The sequence below is a fragment of the Tachypleus tridentatus genome, chromosome 4 (assembly GCF_004210375.1).
Source record: "Tachypleus tridentatus isolate NWPU-2018 chromosome 4, ASM421037v1, whole genome shotgun sequence".
In the NCBI taxonomy this organism is placed as follows: Eukaryota; Metazoa; Arthropoda; class Merostomata; order Xiphosura; family Limulidae; genus Tachypleus; species Tachypleus tridentatus.
In genome coordinates this window covers 3,828,464-3,847,761 of record NC_134828.1, presented here as the reverse complement: position 1 = coordinate 3,847,761, position 19,298 = coordinate 3,828,464, and the positions used below count along the sequence as shown (strand labels likewise).

At 32.4% G+C, this 19,298-nt stretch overlaps 1 protein-coding gene across 1 annotated transcript in view; it reads right to left on the bottom strand.

The window, feature by feature from the left end:
* Positions 1-19,298, bottom strand: part of LOC143248462 (kelch-like protein 38) — an 81,558-nt gene that overhangs the window by 21,922 nt on the left and 40,338 nt on the right. The window contains exons 7-9 of the mRNA XM_076496843.1: positions 15,531-15,630; positions 11,676-11,861; positions 7,788-8,001 (exon numbers count right to left, since the gene is read on the bottom strand). Coding sequence (XP_076352958.1) covers positions 7,788-8,001; positions 11,676-11,861; positions 15,531-15,630 — 500 coding nt within the window. The remainder of the gene's footprint in view (positions 1-7,787; positions 8,002-11,675; positions 11,862-15,530; positions 15,631-19,298) is intronic.

Here is a 19,298-nt window from a genome sequence, read left to right as displayed (position 1 = left end):
CCATATATAACCTCCTCGTTATTACTTGAAAGGCCTTGTTCAATTCAATTGCATAGTAAAGCGTCATCTCTCAATGAGATTCACAAGAAGGCTCCCACATAGGCTGTTCCATACTCCCAAAATACATTTGGGAAAACCATCCAGAGTTGTGGGTAGGAAGGCACCCAGTTTTGCCCTCTTCTCTTTGAGTAGGTTCAAGAAGTACTCAGGAGGAATAAACCTCTGGTCACAACTCCAGCAACTGGGAGAGATAAGAACACCCATAGTGGAAATGGGAGTGGGGCATCAAGGAGTGATGCTTTAGAAATAGTGAAACATGTTCCACATTTTGAAAAGTAAACAGACCTCAATATATCCATTATAGTCTGTGAGTGGCAGCCCAATAGGGTATATAACTGCTTATCACACAGATATCCACAAGATGATCTTATGGAATATCCCATCTCAACAAAGCTCATTGCTACCAAAATGCTTTTGATTGGTCTGCTAACACTTAATGTGTATTTGGAAAGAAATATACCTAACCACTCAACACTTGTTAGTGAGTCAGATCCAAATGAAACTGATGAGAGAATAGAAATAAACACAAAAGAAATCAAGTCACTCAACTTTTTCATAATCTAGCCAATGTGGGAAAAAGCCAAAAAACCATCAAAGGAGGCAATTGCCAAATCATGTAAATAATGAGATATAAGTGTATTAAGCATGGTCCCCAAACCAGTCAGTACAATCTCCTCCAGTGAGCAACACAACCAAGCCACAAGAGGCATTTAGATATGTCTCACTTGATGAGATGAAACCCATAAAAGTCTCCATTCTTCCAGTGAAAGTCTAGAGTATACATTATGAACCAAACCTGTTGAAGTGACAGGAGATAAGTCATACTACACCAAATAATCTAAATGGAGAAACAAACAATAATGTGAACCCCAAAACTCTACAGTGTTCACAACATAACATCAGAGAGTCCAAACTGGGCATAAAAGATGATCCACATCCAAGCAATCACATAAATGGCAAACTAAGGATGAATAAAAGAAGAAAAAATATCTCCTCTTCTTTAGTCATCAAAGTTTGGGGTAGAAAGAACCTGTCTGGATACAAAAGAGCATAAGTGGAGTGGTCAGTAGTCCTGTGAACACAAGTCACAAGCACATATGAACATTGATGTCCTCTAGCCAACAACAGAAAAAAAAAAGTCTTACGAGAATGGTGATATAGGAAACATGACACCAAAGGTTCGAAGGGTGGACAAGATAAGGCATGGAAAACCACTGTGAGATCCCAATTTGGAACCAGCAAAGAATGTTGAGGTCAGATAACCCAAAGAAAAACAGAAAGCAGCTGACAAAGCATCCTTATACAGAGAAATGGATGAAGGTATTAAACTTTGTTGAATAAATATGTCCAAAACTGAGAAACATGCAGCACAGTAGGATGAGAAGAACTGAAACCATGTCTGAGAGACCAATAACAATAAGTAAACAATTTCCATTGGTAAACATCTGAAGAAGAATATCAAATGGCCAGCATTAATAAAGATAACATCTTAGAGGTCAATCATGTAACAGACTGCATAAAAGCCAGGCATGAAGTCAGAGAATGGTGATTACCTAAAGAAAAATGCTCAACCAAGGTTAATGCAAGAGAGATTCCCACTCCTAAAGATACTGAAGGAGTAGAAACCAAAACTGAACCAACCAATGTGGTGCCACCATTTAGATTTAAGAGGATGGGTGAGCAAATCAGTGCAAGAACTTTGGATAACAGACAAATTGGAGGGAACATGACCCATCCAATCCTGGTTGAGAGCGTCTATGCCCAAAGCCAGAGGATGAGGTACAGGAGACTAGAAGGACAGGAGCTGAGAATTCTAATGTGTATGGTGAAAGCATCAATCTAAGTCATTCAAAGATGAGAGCAGATCCAACAGAAACTTGTTGGTGAAGCATCCATAATGTGAACAGAACTCTGGATGAGAAACCTTATCAGTTACTAAATCCAATACACCTGGAACATAACAAGCAACATGATTGTGGACCTAAAAATGAAGATCCAATGTATGAAAACAAGAGACCTGGAGTGAGTACCTCCTTACTTGGAAATGTATGAGACCAACATGGAAATGTCTGAGTGAAACATTACCATTTTAACTCGAAACAGTGAGAGACCCCAAGCCATAGTTCACTGAACTGCTAGAAGCTCTAAGTGATTGATTCATCTCCAGTCTAAAGGCTCTTGAATCCCATATCTCCTATACAAGCACCCCAGCCCTGAAACAAAGTATCTGGCTGTGGAGATAGTAGACAGACACCAACCATTGTGGTACCTGTCAAACCACCAGCCAAGAATGAGCAGCCTGGCAGCCAGTAGGTTCATTGAACAATCCAGTGCATGCAAATATTTCATTGGTCATATAACAACCACTGAAGAGAACATATGTGGGCCCAACCTAAAGGAATGAGTGATTCCAATGATGCCCACATTCTCAAAACAGATAGAACTGCACATGTCAGTGAAGGAGACAACTGTTTTAGAAGAATGGACCATTCCATAGCCTGAAAGCATAGAAAAGAAGGTTTGATCCTAAGTAAGATGAGAATTAAAATACATCACATTTGGAATATTGTGTTCAGTCTTGGGCTCCTTATTGTAGGAAAGGGTTCAGAGAAGTGTTAACTGAAAGGTGTCTGGGATGGAAGATGTCTCATACAAGGAGAGGGTTAAATCTCGCAAACTGTTTTCTCTTTAAAAAAGAAGAGTCAGGGGGATCTGATTGAGGTGTTCAAAACTATAAAGGGAACTGATAGAATTGATGCATAATCTGTTTTATATTTAACAGTAAGAATAGTTGGACTAGGAGATACAAATATAAAATGTGGTAGAGTAGGAGTTGTCTTCAGCTAAGATGATAAGTTTTATTTTTCTTAGAGGGTGCTTGGTCTGTGTAATGGGTTGCCTTCAGATGTTGTAGAGCCAATACATTTAACTGAGTTTAAGAAAAGGCTTGATAAGTGTATGAATGATAAGGGCTGGTTTTAAGATTTTTTAATTATTTTTTAAAATTATTTTAAGTTAGTTTGGAGGATGGAACAGCCAAGATTTTATGTTGTGTATTGTGTAAGAATGAGAATGGACCTCTCCATTTTGATGAGAAAAACCAGCTCTTACAGCTTTAGATGAAAGAGTTTGAAAGTGAAGTTCAGTCAAATGGTTGGAAGAAACCAGTCATCTATAGAATGGTGAGTGTGAACGGATCTGATCATCCTGCAAAATAAGTACAGGGCAGATGAAAGGCTTGATGGTACAAAGAGAAACAGAAGACCCTGTCTTGATGCGAAGCTTGATGGTACAAAGAGAAACAGAAGACCCTGTCTTGATGTGAGGCTTGATGGTACAAAGAGAAACAGAAGACCCTGTCTTGATGTGAGGCTTGATGGTACAGAGAGAAACAGAAGACCCTGTCTTGCTGCGAAGCTTGATGGTACAAAGAGAAACAGAAGACCCTGTCTTGATGCGAAGCTTGATGGTACAAAGAGAAACAGAAGACCCTGTCTTGATGTGAGGCTTGATGGTACAGAGAGAAACAGAAGACCCTGTCTTGATGTGAGGCTTGATGGTACAGAGAGAAACAGAAGACCCTGTCTTGATGCGAAGCTTGATGGTACAAAGAGAAACAGAAGACCCTGTCTTGCTGCGAAGCTTGATGGTACAAAGAGAAACAGAAGACCCTGTCTTGATGTGAGGCTTGAAGGTACAAAGAGAAACAGAAGACCCTGTCTTGATGTGAGGCTTGATGGTACAGAGAGAAACAGAAGACCCTGTCTTGATGTGAGGCTTGATGGTACAGAGAGAAACAGAAGACCCTGTCTTGATGTGAGGCTTGATGGTACAGAGAGAAACAGAAGACCCTGTCTTGATGTGAGGCTTGATGGTACAGAGAGAAACAGAAGACCCTGTCTTGATGCGAAGCTTGATGGTACAAAGAGAAACAGAAGACCCTGTCTTGCTGCGAAGCTTGATGGTACAAAGAGAAACAGAAGACCCTGTCTTGATGTGAGGCTTGATGGTACAGAGAGAAACAGAAAAACATGTTGTTCATGTAAAAAAATGGAGATAACAATGCCAATCTCCCATCTTCTTTAGTACTACAAACAGATGGGAATATAATCTTTCAAGAGAGATGTTGACATGCTTTATGACCTCTTTGTGAAGAAGATCCTGGATGACTTGTTAATGACTGAATGTAAGAGGATTGTTGGGGAATTGAAAGACAACTGATATGAAAGACAATAGAGGAGGACATGTGAAAAGAAAGTCATAAAATACAGGAGCAATGCTCAAGACATTACAAACTTGATGTGCCAAACAGTGCAGGAAGCAGGATGTCCTAGGCTTGTAATTAGCTGTCTGAGTCCCAACTCTCACCTGTCTGTCTATTCATACCAATAGTTAGAATTCCAGAGAAGAGTGTTTGTTAGGATAAAGCTACAGTGTGAGAGGAGATAAGTTTATTTTGGAATTTATACTCACATCTTGGCTTTTAGTTTAACATTTAATGTTAAAAATTGTTTTTTATTTCACTTATAACAAATTTGTACATGTATCCTGTATATTAATTCCACAAACCACTTGTTTTTGCTAAGATCAAGTGACTGTAACGTAAATTTAATGTTGAATTACCCCAATAACTTCTTTTCTTGTAACTAATTCATTTGACAATAATGACAAAAACCTAAATCAGTTTGATCTGTTTTTTTTAGATTGGAGACAGTTATGTGTATATTTTATTCAAAAACATTCTATTTACAAACAAAATCTACAATTCAGCTATTTTCAAAATAAATTATTCTTAACTGACTGCTTTTTGAATTCTAATAGCTTTCTGCAATATATCTAGACTAGTATTTGGGAACCAACACTTTAACTTATCCAGTCATTCTATTAATGATGTGATACTCATCAGCACTGGAGCCAATTTCGAAACTAAAGTCAACAGTGAAATACAAAAAAACTATCAAATTACAACTTTAAATGGTGTTCTATCTTGTAGAATAAATCTACATCCTAGGTTCAGTGATTTCTGATCATGAGATTGTTCTCTGTCAGAAAAATAACATTTTTTTTGTCCATCCACTCTGAACTCTCAATGTTTATCCATATTATTTATTTATGATTGTGTAGATGTTATGTCTTTAATAATACCTGTTGAACAATTCTTTTCATGCAACCCTCATATCACACTTTTATTTTACTTTATCAACACTTAGTGTAGTTTCTTGTGATCATTACCTCCTTTTTAAAAACTACACATCTCAAACTTCTTTGTATCTAACCTTCTTTTTTCCAGTAACATCACGACAATATTTATAATACTGAATGAATAACCTTACAAAGATAACTTTACAGTACTGAATTAGTAACCTTACAAAGATAACTTTACAGTACTGAATGAGTAACCTTACAAAGATAACTTTACAGTACTGAATGAATAAACTTACAAAGATAACTTTACAGTACTGAATGAGTAACCTTACAAAGATAACTTTACAGTACTGAATGAGTAACCTTACAAAGATAACTTTACAGTAAAGAATGAGTAACCTTACAAAGATAACTTTACAGTACTGAATGAGTAGCCTTACAAAGATAACTTTACAGTACTGAATGAGTAACCTTACAAAGATAACTATACAGTACTGAATGAATAACCTTACAAAGATAACTTTACAGTACTGAATGAAAAACCTTACAAAGATAACTTTACAGTACTGAATGAATAACCTTACAATTATAACATAACAGTACTGAATGAATAACCTTACTAAGATAACTTTACAGTACTGAATGAATAACCTTACAATTATAACATTACAGTACTGAATGAGTAACCTTACAAAGATAACTTTACAGTACTGAATGAGTAACCTTACAAAGATAACATTACAGTACTGAATGAGTAACCTTACAAAGATAACTTTACAGTACTGAATGAATAACTTTACAAAGATAACTTTACAGTACTGAATGAGTAACCTTACAAAGATAACTTTACAGTACTGAATGAATAACCTTACAAAGATAACTTTACAGTACTGAATGAGTAACCTTACAAAGATAACTTTACAGTACTGAATGAGTAACCTTACAAAGATAACTTTACAGTAAAGAATGAGTAACCTTACAAAGATAACTTTACAGTACTGAATGAGTAGCCTTACAAAGATAACTTTACAGTACTGAATGAGTAACCTTACAAAGATAACTATACAGTACTGAATGAATAACCTTACAAAGATAACTTTACAGTACTGAATGAAAAACCTTACAAAGATAACTTTACAGTACTGAATGAATAACCTTACAATTATAACATAACAGTACTGAATGAATAACCTTACTAAGATAACTTTACAGTACTGAATGAATAACCTTACAATTATAACATTACAGTACTGAATGAGTAACCTTACAAAGATAACTTTACAGTACTGAATGAGTAATCTTACAAAGATAACTTTACAGTACTGAATGAGTAACCTTACAAAGATAACTTTACAGTACTGAATGAGTAACCTTACAAAGATAACTTTACAGCACTGAATGAGTAACCTTACAAAGATAAGTTTACAGTACTGAATGAGTAACCTTACAAAGATAACTTTACAGTACTGAATGAGTAACCTTACAAAGATAACTTTACAGTACTGAATGAGTAACCTTACAAAGATAACTTTACAGCACTGAATGAGTAACCTTACAAAGATAAGTTTACAGTACTGAATGAGTAACCTTACAAAGATAACTTTACAGTACTGAATGAGTAACCTTACAAAGATAACTTTACAGCACTGAATGAGTAACCTTACAAAGATAAGTTTACAGTACTGAATGAGTAACCTTACAAAGATAACTTTACAGTACTGAATGAGTAACCTTACAAAGATAAGTTTACAGTACTGAATGAGTAACCTTACAAAGATAAGTTTACAGTACTGAATGAGTAACCTTACAAAGATAACTTTACAGTACTGAATGAGTAACCTTACAAAGATAACTTTACAGTACTGAATGAGTAACCTTACAAAGATAACTTTACAGCACTGAATGAATAACCTTACAAAGATAACTTTACAGTACTGAATGAGTAACCTTACAAAGATAACTTTACAGTACTGAATGAATAACCTTACAATTATAACATTACAGTACTGAATGAGTAACCTTACAAAGATAACTTTACAGTACTGAATGAGTAACCTTACAAAGATAACTATACAGTACTGAATGAATAACCCTACAAAGATAACATTACAGTACTGAATGAGTAACCTTACAAAGATAACTTTACAGTACTGAATGAGTAACCTTACAAAGATAACTTTACAGTACTGAATGAGTAACCTTACAAAGGTAACTTTACAGTACTGAATGAATAACCTTACAAAGATAACTTTACAGTACTGAATGAATAACCTTACAAAGATAACTTTACAGTACTGAATGAGTAACCTTACAAAGATATCTTTGCAGTACTGAATGTCATAAGTTTACATAAATTAATGTAATTTTTTATTATCAACATTGCCATTATAGTTTCAACACAAAACTGTACAATGAGCTTCCTATGCTACATCCAGAACAGACAATCTGAGTACTTTAAGTCTGTAAACGTACCACTAACACCAATGAATGTACAAACTCAAATATAAATAAATCACGCTAATAATACTATCAAAGATCTGTACAATCATTTTTTTACATTTCTGTTGATTCAACTTAAATACCTGTGTTTGTTCCACTTAAGTTGTTAGGGTTTATTCCTCCTAATATAAGCAAGATAGTAGTGTTAGTTTCTTGAAGAGAACCTTCACACTTGGGTAAAAGTGCAAAGCGAACTTCCGACTGACAGCTGATATGAGTAGAATCAGAAGAATGGATCAGAGTTTGTAGAGAAGGGTCATCAAGACATATAGTGTTGCCTTTTATATTGTACGACAGCTGAAAATCAAAACAAGAAAATAACACTCATTACTAACAAAGATATATTCATGAGTATCAAATGAAAACAAGATAGTAACATTTATGAGATAACTCTTATGTTTCCAAAAAGAAAAAAATATTATAATGAAAATACACAAGAAACATATTTTGTTCAATTATAACTATTTCAGTAATGACAAACACATGTACACACATCTTCTAGTTATGACAAACACATGTACATACACCTTGCAGTAATGACAAACACATGTACATACATCTTCCAGTAATGACAAACACATGTACATACACCTTCCAGTAATGACAAACACATGTACATACACCTTCCAGTAATGACAAACACATGTACATACACCTTCCAGTAATGACAAACACATGTACATACACCTTCTAGTATTGATAAACACATGTGCATACATCTTCCAGTAATGACAAACATATGTACATACACCTTCCAGTAATGACAAACACATGTACATACATCTTCCAGTAATGACAAACACATGTACATACACCTTCCAGTAATGACAAACACATGTATATACATCTTCCAGTAATGACAAACACATGTACATACACCTTCCAGTAATGACAAACACATGTACATACACCTTCTAGTATTGATAAACACATGTACATACACCTTCCAGTAATGACAAACACATGTACATACACCTTCTAGTATTGTTAAACACATGTGCATACATCTTCCAGTAATGACAAACACATGTGCATACACCTTCCAGTAATGACAAACACATGTACATACACCTTCCAGTAATGACAAACACATGTACATACACCTTCCAGTAATGACAAACACATGTACATACACCTTCTAGTATTGATAAACACATGTACATACACCTTCCAGTAATGACAAACACATGTACATACACCTTCTAGTATTGTTAAACACATGTGCATACATCTTCCAGTAATGACAAACACATGTGCATACACCTTCCAGTAATAACAAACACATGTGCATGCACCTTCCAGTAATGACAAACACATGTACATACACCTTCCAGTAATGACAAACACATGTACATACACCTTCCAGTAATAACAAACACATGTGCATGCACCTTCCAGTAATGACAAACACATGTACATACACCTTCTAGTTATGACAAACACATGTACATACACCTTCCAGTAGTGACAAACACATGTACATACACCTTCCAGTAATGACAAACACATGTACATACACCTTCCAGTAATGACAAACACATGTACATACACCTTCCAGTAATAACAAACACATGTGCATGCACCTTCCAGTAATGACAAACACATGTACATACACCTTCCAGTAATGACAAACACATGTACATACACCTTCCAGTAATGACAAACACATGTACATGCACCTTCCAGTAATAACAAACACATGTGCATGCACCTTCCAGTAATGACAAACACATGTACATACATCTTTCAGAGATGACAAACACATGTACATACATCTTTCAGAGATGACAAACACATGTATATATACCTTCCAGTAATGACAAACACATGTACATACATCTTTCAGTGATGACAAACACATGTATATATACCTTCCAGTAATGACAAACACATGTACATACATCTTTCAGTGATGACAAACACATGTATATATACCTTCCAGTAATGACAAACACATGTACATACATCTTTCAGTGATGACAAACACATGTATATATACCTTCCCACTTTCATTACATTTAAATTACAAACAAGTGTTATTTTATTTCTAACAGTATTACTTTATTGTAAAAATTAAAATTCCTCAACTTAAAAAAGATTAAATCACTGAAACATTTCTTATGTATTAATAACTTAACAAATTACTGTGAGTTAATTCAGTATCAAAATAACACTGTGAAAAAACACTGTAATATTAAACATACATTAATGAAGCTGATTTGATAGAACTAATTAACTTAATGTACCTAAATTATTATAAAATAGTTATAATGTTATTATTTGTAAAATATTTAATGTTCAGAGTTGAAAATCAAACTACTACATACAATTATTTATTTCTGAATTTTGTACAAAGCTACTCGAGAGTGATAGATGACAGCTACTTAACACCACTCACAGACAAATGTTTTACTGATAAGTAATGGAAATGGCTATCACATTATAATGTCCCCATGGCTGAAAAGGAGGGCATGTTTGGTAATAAGGATTTAAATCAAAGACCCTTGGACTGAGGGTCAAGTACTGCAACCATCAGGACATACTATCCCTCTACTTTTAAGATATCCTAGTTTATATTTCTTAGTTTTATAAAGAACATATCACACAGTTATTTTTTTTGCCACTGTTACTTATTGTACTGAGTCATTCCTCCATGGCACTACGTATACAATCTCACAGGAAACACTTTTGCAAAGTAAAATATGCTATAGCAGGGTCCTTCCTTATTTTTCAATAGATGACAATAATTGAAACTGATATTACACTCACCTTAAGATGAATATTATTGTAGGACAGTGTACATAATTCATTGTTTTGTCTGTCTGTGTTTTGTACCGAATAAAGATCGTTTTTTGTGTGTGTTTTAAACTGTATCAAGTCTACTTATTTACTGTATACACAGCCATAACCAAGACAATTCAGCCTAATTCCACAATACGTTTTTTTTTGTTAAACTTTTTGTTATCTTTATTCTTAGGTCTTAATTTATAAAACAGCAAAATCTCCTTTGTACCAGAGCACGATCTAAGCCCAGTACCTCCATATTTAACAAATCAATGTGCAGGGTGAAGAGCAGTAAAAGTTACTGACCATCCCAGGTTGTCTTTCAGGCCACAGAAATTAATTCTGAGACCTGAAATATTTCGAAATCTAAATTTCTGCCAAAAAGTTTGATTTGATCGCACCAGATCTTTGTTTGTTATTGGTTTAAAACTTGTTGTTCCTGTTATCTTGTGGATAATAACCAATTACTTAAAATCGGTGAACCTGGGGATACCATATTTACAACAAGCAATATACTTCTATTTATACAGAAATAACTACCAGATAAATATCTTAAAAAATAAACTACTAACTCATCCAGCAACGTTTGATCACAGCTTTAATCTGTTCAGTGCCGTAGACAAAATAACTCTTCCAAGCCGATGGGTAACACAGTCCCACGGATGAGTTATTGTTTCATGTTTTGTACATATTTCTTCATTTTGTTTACTACTATAAGTTTGGCTTAGAGAAAAAATACTATTTGTTGCTTATTTCCTTTGTTTTAAAAATTACTCAATTTTGCTGAAAAAAACCCGGCATAGGAGCTGCCGTAGCAGCTGAAATACTTGGCAGTCAACAGGTTAAACTAGTGACTTTGAATTTAAACTGATTGAAATTAATTATTATAACAATTACCAAGTTAAAGTAAGTTTCACTGGGAAACAAAAACTTAAAGTAAAATAAAATTATCATTAAAAACAAAATTCCTACCCAAAAACCAACATGTAAATGTTTTCATTAGTCCCAAGTGTCATTTTGCCACCCAAATTAAATTAAAGTTATATTTTATTTTCACCTGTGATAGTTCCATGCAGTTATGAGCCAGTATGTCTAAAGGCTAGAGAAGCAGTACGAATTATATTCAAATAACAAGTTTATTCTATATAACATTCTCTGTTTCATCTCCAGAAAAACTCCAACTTTACCTGAGGCTTAGATTTAATTAAACTGTAGCTGGTTCGAGCGTGATATCCACGAACGTGGGCTTCAATTATAATTGCAGCTTTCTTTTTCCTCAGAAACTCCTTTCTCAACACATACCCTCGATAGAAACTCTGTATTCTGGTAGCTGCACGATTATGTGCACGTAATATACCCCACTCAAAACTAAACTGATGTGTAAATAAAACAAAGAAAGGTATAACATAGGTACTGTAATAAAAATTAGCTTACAACCCACACAGTAGAGTACAGGTTAAAATGGATAAATCAGAAAGTTAACAAAATGATAGGAAAAAAACAGCATTCACATTGCTCTAAAAATAATAAATATTGAATAAAAATAATAACATCGTTTCTGTTCTTCAATTTTCATGGTTGTTTGTAGCAGCTCAAAACATCTTAATGTGAAAGAAGTTTTATACAAGTTTTATAAATATACAGAATTGTTACAGAATGGTATTTTACCAATTAAACAACATTAATGTAGGCTTAAATAGCTAGTTATTTTCACTTAGATTCCTAACAGCCTGTTTTTTAAATACAGAAAGTAGTGTCTTATCTCCAATATTATAGTTGTTATGATTACAACATTTATACCATAATACTTGTGACAAGAAGAAACTGTTAAAGTAAGAAACACGTGAAAAGGAAAATGTAACAAAAAATTATTTAACCAAAAATGTATTTTATCTTTAGACTTCTGTGATTTTCTAGTATTTCTGGTAATTTCACGTCTATTATTTAAAATGTATGTATATATATCAGAGATATATATAGTTTTAGTGACTTGAATGTTTCACACAAAAATAGAAACTGGTATTTTCAAACTTCAAGATTAATTGCTGCATATAAAAAATCAATTAATATAAACTTTAATCAACAAGAGTATGTGTTACAAAATGCAATTTAACTTTTAAATTTTTTCTGGAAAACAATGCTGTAATTTAACACAAATCATATACTTACATTATTATTAAACAATTTAGCTTAACTGTTCACCCAAATGCCTTTTATTCATATTCCTGGTGAAATTCTAATGAAAATACTGTACCTCCTCACTATACTGTCAAATACGAATAAATCATTTTTAAAACGTTTGTAATAATCACATTTAAACATCTAGATCCAGCAGGATTGCACTAAAGAACTCTTGAGTGTCAGTATAATAAGTGAGTGGCCAATGGTTTGAATGGAGCCTGGGTAAGGGCATGTTGAATTACATTGATGTTCTAGTGAGACAAAGGAATCAGGTGAGGGACACAATGAATGAGGAAGGATCATAACAAGAAAAGATGGAGGATAAGGCTCTTTACGAGCCTGTTATAATATGAGACTTCTTGGTGAAACAACCAAGAAGACAAAGGGATAAGACTCCTAGGTGAAAGAGGTCATAGTTAAGGGTACAGATACAGAAAAATATGAGGCTCAAGGAATCCAGAGCCAGAGAAGTACAGAAAGAAGAGTGGTAAGGCACCATTGTTGGCACACCAAACTGGGAACAGATCTAACAAAAGAGTTGAAGATGGAGTGACTACCCTGCTGGGAACAGATCTAACAAAAGACTTGAAGATGAAGTGACCACCGTGCTGGGAACAGATTCAAAAATAGACTTGAAGATGGAGTGAACACCCTGCTGGGAACAGATCCAACAATAGACTTGAAGATGGAGTGACCACCCAAATAATGGCAAGATTAAGAATGAAGTTAATTTCAAGTGTTATGAGGAAGTACTGTGCATGGAGGTCAATCAAGCAGTTGAATTGGAAAGTACAATAACAGGATAACCTAATCTCGGGTCTTTTGGGGAATAACAAACAGCTGAGAATAAAAACGTGGAGAAGGGTGAACACTTGTTCTACCTGGAGAAGGGTGACACTTGTTCTACTTGGAGAAGGGTGAACATTTGTTCTACCTGGAGAAGTGTGAACACTTGTTCTACCTGGAGAAGGGTGAACACTTGTTCTGTAGCATTCTTCTTAAAAAAAACCTCAAGCCACCTGAGAGAAATGCTGAAAAAAAAAGAAAAGAATCAGGGTGTGCGGATAGAGAGGGAGAAGCAGAAGAATTAAGAGACAATCCTAAAACCTAGTGTCAATAGTGAGAGGACAAAAAATAAAGAAATGACTATAAACTAAGGTTGTCAGTATCATTTAGTGAAAACTGTACATAATACAAAACACCGTGTGAAAGTCAAGCACAACTGCACATTGGAATGCCAGATCAAGAAGTGATGAGCACTCCCAGTACATATGGAGTCAGCTGCACTAGGAGGGCGTGTGTTGGTGGAGGGCTGTCACATGGAAACCTAACATTGATCTCAGAGGACAAACTGCAAGTCCATTTTCTCTCGTTATCTGGACACATCTATAACCTCTAACTCTGAAACAACTTGTGTATATAAAACAACATATCTTGTATGTTGTCCATTTACATGTGTTCTACATATAAAACTTACACAGGTATTACAAAACTAGACTTCATTCTATGAAAGACAGAAAAATATGGGGAGAGAAAAATGAGGTGTACATATAATAGTAAAGACACGGGTGAAATTTATTATTAATTATAAACTAATTAAATAAAATTATGCCAGCTTATGTTTATAATGTATAGAAAATGTATCATACAAAGATATTCAAATTAAAAGTGATTCTAACATGAACAAAGGACAGCAAATTTCTTAAACGGGGAAATAAATAACATGTTAAAAATTATCCACATATTCTTTATAATGTCTTTAAAAGAAGGACAACACAATAAAACCTTCAGAAAAATAACTACAATTAAAGGGTAGTTGGAACCTAGTATTTGTCATTCACACACAGAAAGTGACTGTTTACCAAGAAGATTTTATGTGACTAATTATTACATATGTTTATGTGACTAGTTATTACATGTGTTTATGTGACTAATTATTACATATGTTTATGTGACTAATTATTACATATGTTTATGTGACTAGTTATTACATATGTTTATGTGACTAGTTATTACATATGTTTATGTGACTAGTTATTACATATGTTTATGTGACTAGTTATTACATATGTTTATGTGACTAATTATTACATATGTTTATGTGACTAGTTATTACATATGTTTATGTGACTAGTTATTACATATGTTTATGTGACTAGTTATTACATATGTTTATGTGACTAGTTATTACATATGTTTATGTGACTAATTATTACATATGTTTATGTGACAGTTATTACATATGTTTATGTGACTAATTATTACATATGTTTATGTGACTAGTTATTACATATGTTTATGTGACTAATTATTACATATGTTTATGTGACTAATTATTACATATGTTTATGTGACTAATTATTACATATGTAACATCTCGAATTCAGCACTTTGATTTTAAAACTAGTTTTTCAATTCAAAATAAAAAATGTAGAAAGCGAATAGAATGAAAATATCAAAACTGAAGTAGAAAACCAGAATAAAATTATCTGAATGAAGCTGAGCCACGACTAGAGTTAAAAACTGAAAAGAACAGTTGGGAATATCACAAAGTATAACACTGACTATGTGCACATGATGTAACTTACAAAACATACTATTATGGTATCTCTATAACATGACTACTAAACTGTAGGTATTAAACTTCAGCATACTTTGACCCCTTACTCCTTGATTATCTAATTATGTAAATCTATAGCTCTAACAACACTGATTTTTGATCATCTTAATATTCATCAGATAAGCCATAATTACTTTATTTCCTGTACACGACAGCTGTTTAAATCAGTGAATTTATTTAAACATTTTAAATTTTCATTAAAATATTATTATTAAAAGAAACAAATATTCAAACAACGTACCCATTTTAACCCATGTTTTCTTTTTGCAAGAAATAATCGAGGTTTAGATGAATATTCTTCAAAATGTTTATTCTGTTTTGTTGACTTTGCTGCTAAATAACTGAAAAAAAGAAAATCTATTTTAAAACAATATTTCAGGCAGACATTCTTTTAATAGGCAATGCTATTTGGTACTAATCTACTAACAGTGTTTCAGTCACTTTAATACATGAAGAATGTATGTGAAAAGTATTTACTACCACAACAACAAAATTAGTGAACAGAACCAGGTAAAGTTAAATGGTTTTTAGTTTGTGTAAAATGTTCTGTAATCTATGGCTGGAATTTCTTTTAGAGATCTTCTCCAATTAGTGATGAAAGTATTGTTGTTTAGAACAGTGACTAATAGCTGGCTAAGAGCTTAGCTACATTAAAAAGAATCAACATTTGTTCCTTGGGTAGCACTGGACAAACAATGAAACTTTCACTTATGTAAGAATCATACAAATGATTATTACTCATATACAATTCATGAACTTTTTAATATTAATGTTAAAGAAACAGGGCTCTGTTAATTTTGACATATCTTTGATCACACCTTAATCTATCTTACCTTCGGTCACTGACCTCTAAACTATAACTGAAAAGTGTAAAAAACATTTAACATGACATATATATCTTTCACAGCATTCCTAAAGTATGTAGAAGAAAAATGTATGCAACTATCTAATTATAACTCGACTTTCATATTTAGCTATTAAACAACATAACCCAAATCTTTTTCTTAACAAATAAATACTAATTTCAAATGCAAAAGCCTAAAAATATGGTTTTAATTTACCAACTTTTCATTTAGTTTTATCAATAGTATGCACTAAATGTTTGTAAAATATAAGTTGATATAATAATCCATTTTAAATTCTAACTTTAGTTGCATTAACTGAAAGCAGTATTGATCAAGTAAAAATATTCTGTTGACTTGTAAAACCTTTGTTTCTTATTTAATTATGACATGTTGTTAATGGTATTTTTCATATTTACAAAAAAGTTATAAGTTCTAACTTTGAACTTGCTGAATCTTGTTGAAGTCACATGGTAAATTCAGCCTGAGCCATTACTGTTTCTAATTTTAATTTGGGTTAAATCTTTAAATGCAGATTTCAACCTTAGCTTTTGAAAGCATTAGCAAATTATCCCTAGTTAGTTTTTCCATCTAGCAACAACACTTATCTCCAAAATGAGCTGTAAGTGTGCAATAAGTAACAATTTCTTGTATTAAACATTAATATATATGTGATAACCAAGACAGCTTAGTTTAGTAGTTACTATTTAATTTATTTTGTGATTTATTATTTAATGATTATTTAGTTTTTATAACAAGAATGAAATATTTTAAAAGTAACTATTACAACAGTTTCATTACCTAACTTGGTTTGAGTCATGTGCAGTTTAATAATTATATTAAACATTTTTAATATCGTTGCACAATTTTACTCAAAGCTTTGAGTCTTTCTTGTAATGTTCCATATTTTTATTGGTAGATAATTCTAGATTCTCCTGTCTTGTAAAATGTACACATACAGAGAGTAAGTCACTGAAAGTATAAGTGAAGTTTGACCGTGTAACTGCCAGTATATCCATATGAGATGTTTTATAAAGAATCACAATTCATATTGTAACAACAGATATAGAGAAGAATAGTTCATCTTGTTAATTAGGTTATAAAGTAACTCAATCAACCTGTATGGACTTCTGACAGAAAAGTGTATTATTTAAAACTATACAGTAAGGAATGTCTTTTATAAATATATTTGACTTATTTTGAATATATGATATTTAAACAAAAGTATCGTGTGCTGTCTGTTTAATACTGATATATACTGCCAACAAGCCACAAGTACCCACTGTACATAATTGCAGCCCCTATAAAAACCTGGCAGTGACAAGCTAGTCAGGACTATTCAGTGGTAGCAAATGGTAAATGGATACATAAATAACATCAGAAGTAGGCCTATATATGCACAATCGTATTGGTGATGAAACTAGTGCACAGATTACATTCATGTTATATAATCACGTCGATTGACTTTAATAAATAGATAGAGAGGTGAGCAACTCGATATAGTGATATAGTAGAGTTTGTTAAACAGTAAAGAGAACAAGGGAGAAAGAAATGTAACAGAAGAAAAGGAGAAGACAAAAAATGATAAAAGAGAGATGGCAAATAGAGAGAACAATAGCATAACTAAGATTCCCAAATTCATCCAACAGAAATAAGGGCCCAAGAATGATAATGGAGTCAAGGTCAGCAGACTCAAAATTCCCTAAGACGATGAACAAAAAGATGCAGAACCTGAACAAAGATGACTGGACAGTATTCCCCAGCTCCATTCTCACAGGAAAAACACCATTAAATATAAAGTGCCATGTATTACATGACAAGTTAAAAATGGCCTTCGTGAAATGCTGCAAACCTACTGAGGAAGAATTTCACTAGACACTTAGATAAGTCAAACCACACATTGAACAAACTGTATTTTAGTCTGTGGCACACCTATGGCAAAGGAATGAAAGTCCATCACCAATAAGCAACAGCAGAAATATGTCAAGGAGAAAAAAGTAAAGGTTCTATGAAACACTGAGATCAGCAGTGAGAAATAGTCTAATATTTTGATGATGGGCAAGGTAAATCTGTGTAAACTAATTGATGGGACAGTGAAAATGTTTCCCACAACAAAAATTAAAGTAAATACTCTGTATTATTTGAGAGACCTGAAGCCATTTATGTAAAGGCATTAATTTATTATTTAGTGATGAGAAATATACTACATTTATTATTTAGTGATGAGAAATATACTACATTTATTATTTAGTGATCAGAAATATACTACATTTATTATTTAGTGATCAGAAATATACTACATTTATTACTTAGTGATCAGAAATATACTACATTTATTATTTAGTGATCAGAAATATACTACATTTATTATTTAGTGATCAGAAATATACTACATTTATTATTTAGTGATCAGAAATATACTACATTTATTATTTAGTGATCAGGAATATACTATATTTATTATTTAGTGATCAAAAATATACTACATTTATTATTTAGTGATCAGGAATATACTACATTTATTATTTAGTGATGAGAAATATACTACATTCATTATTTAGTGATGAGAAATATACTACATTTATTATTTAGTGATCAGAAATATACTACATTTATTATTTAGTGATGAGAAATATACTATATTTATTATTTAGTGATCAGAAATATACTACATTTATTATTTAGTGATGAGAAATATACTACATTTATTATTTAGTGATGAGAAATATACTACATTTATTACTTAGTGATCAGAAATATACTACATTTATTATTTAGTGATCAGAAATATACTACATTTATTATTTAGTGATCAGGAATATACTACATTTATTATTTAGTGATGAGAAATATACTACATTTATTATTTTGTGATCAGAAATATACTACATTTATTATTTAGTTATCAGAAATATACTACATTTATTATTTAGTTATCAGAAATATACTACATTTATTATTTTGTGATCAGGAATATACTACATTTATTATTTTGTGATCAGGAATATACTACATTTATTATTTAGTGATCAGAAATATACTACATTTATTATTTAGTGATCAGAAATATACTACATTTATTATTTAGTGATCAGAAATATACTACATTTATTATTTAGTGATGAGAAATATACTACATTTATTATTTAGTGATCAGAAATATACTA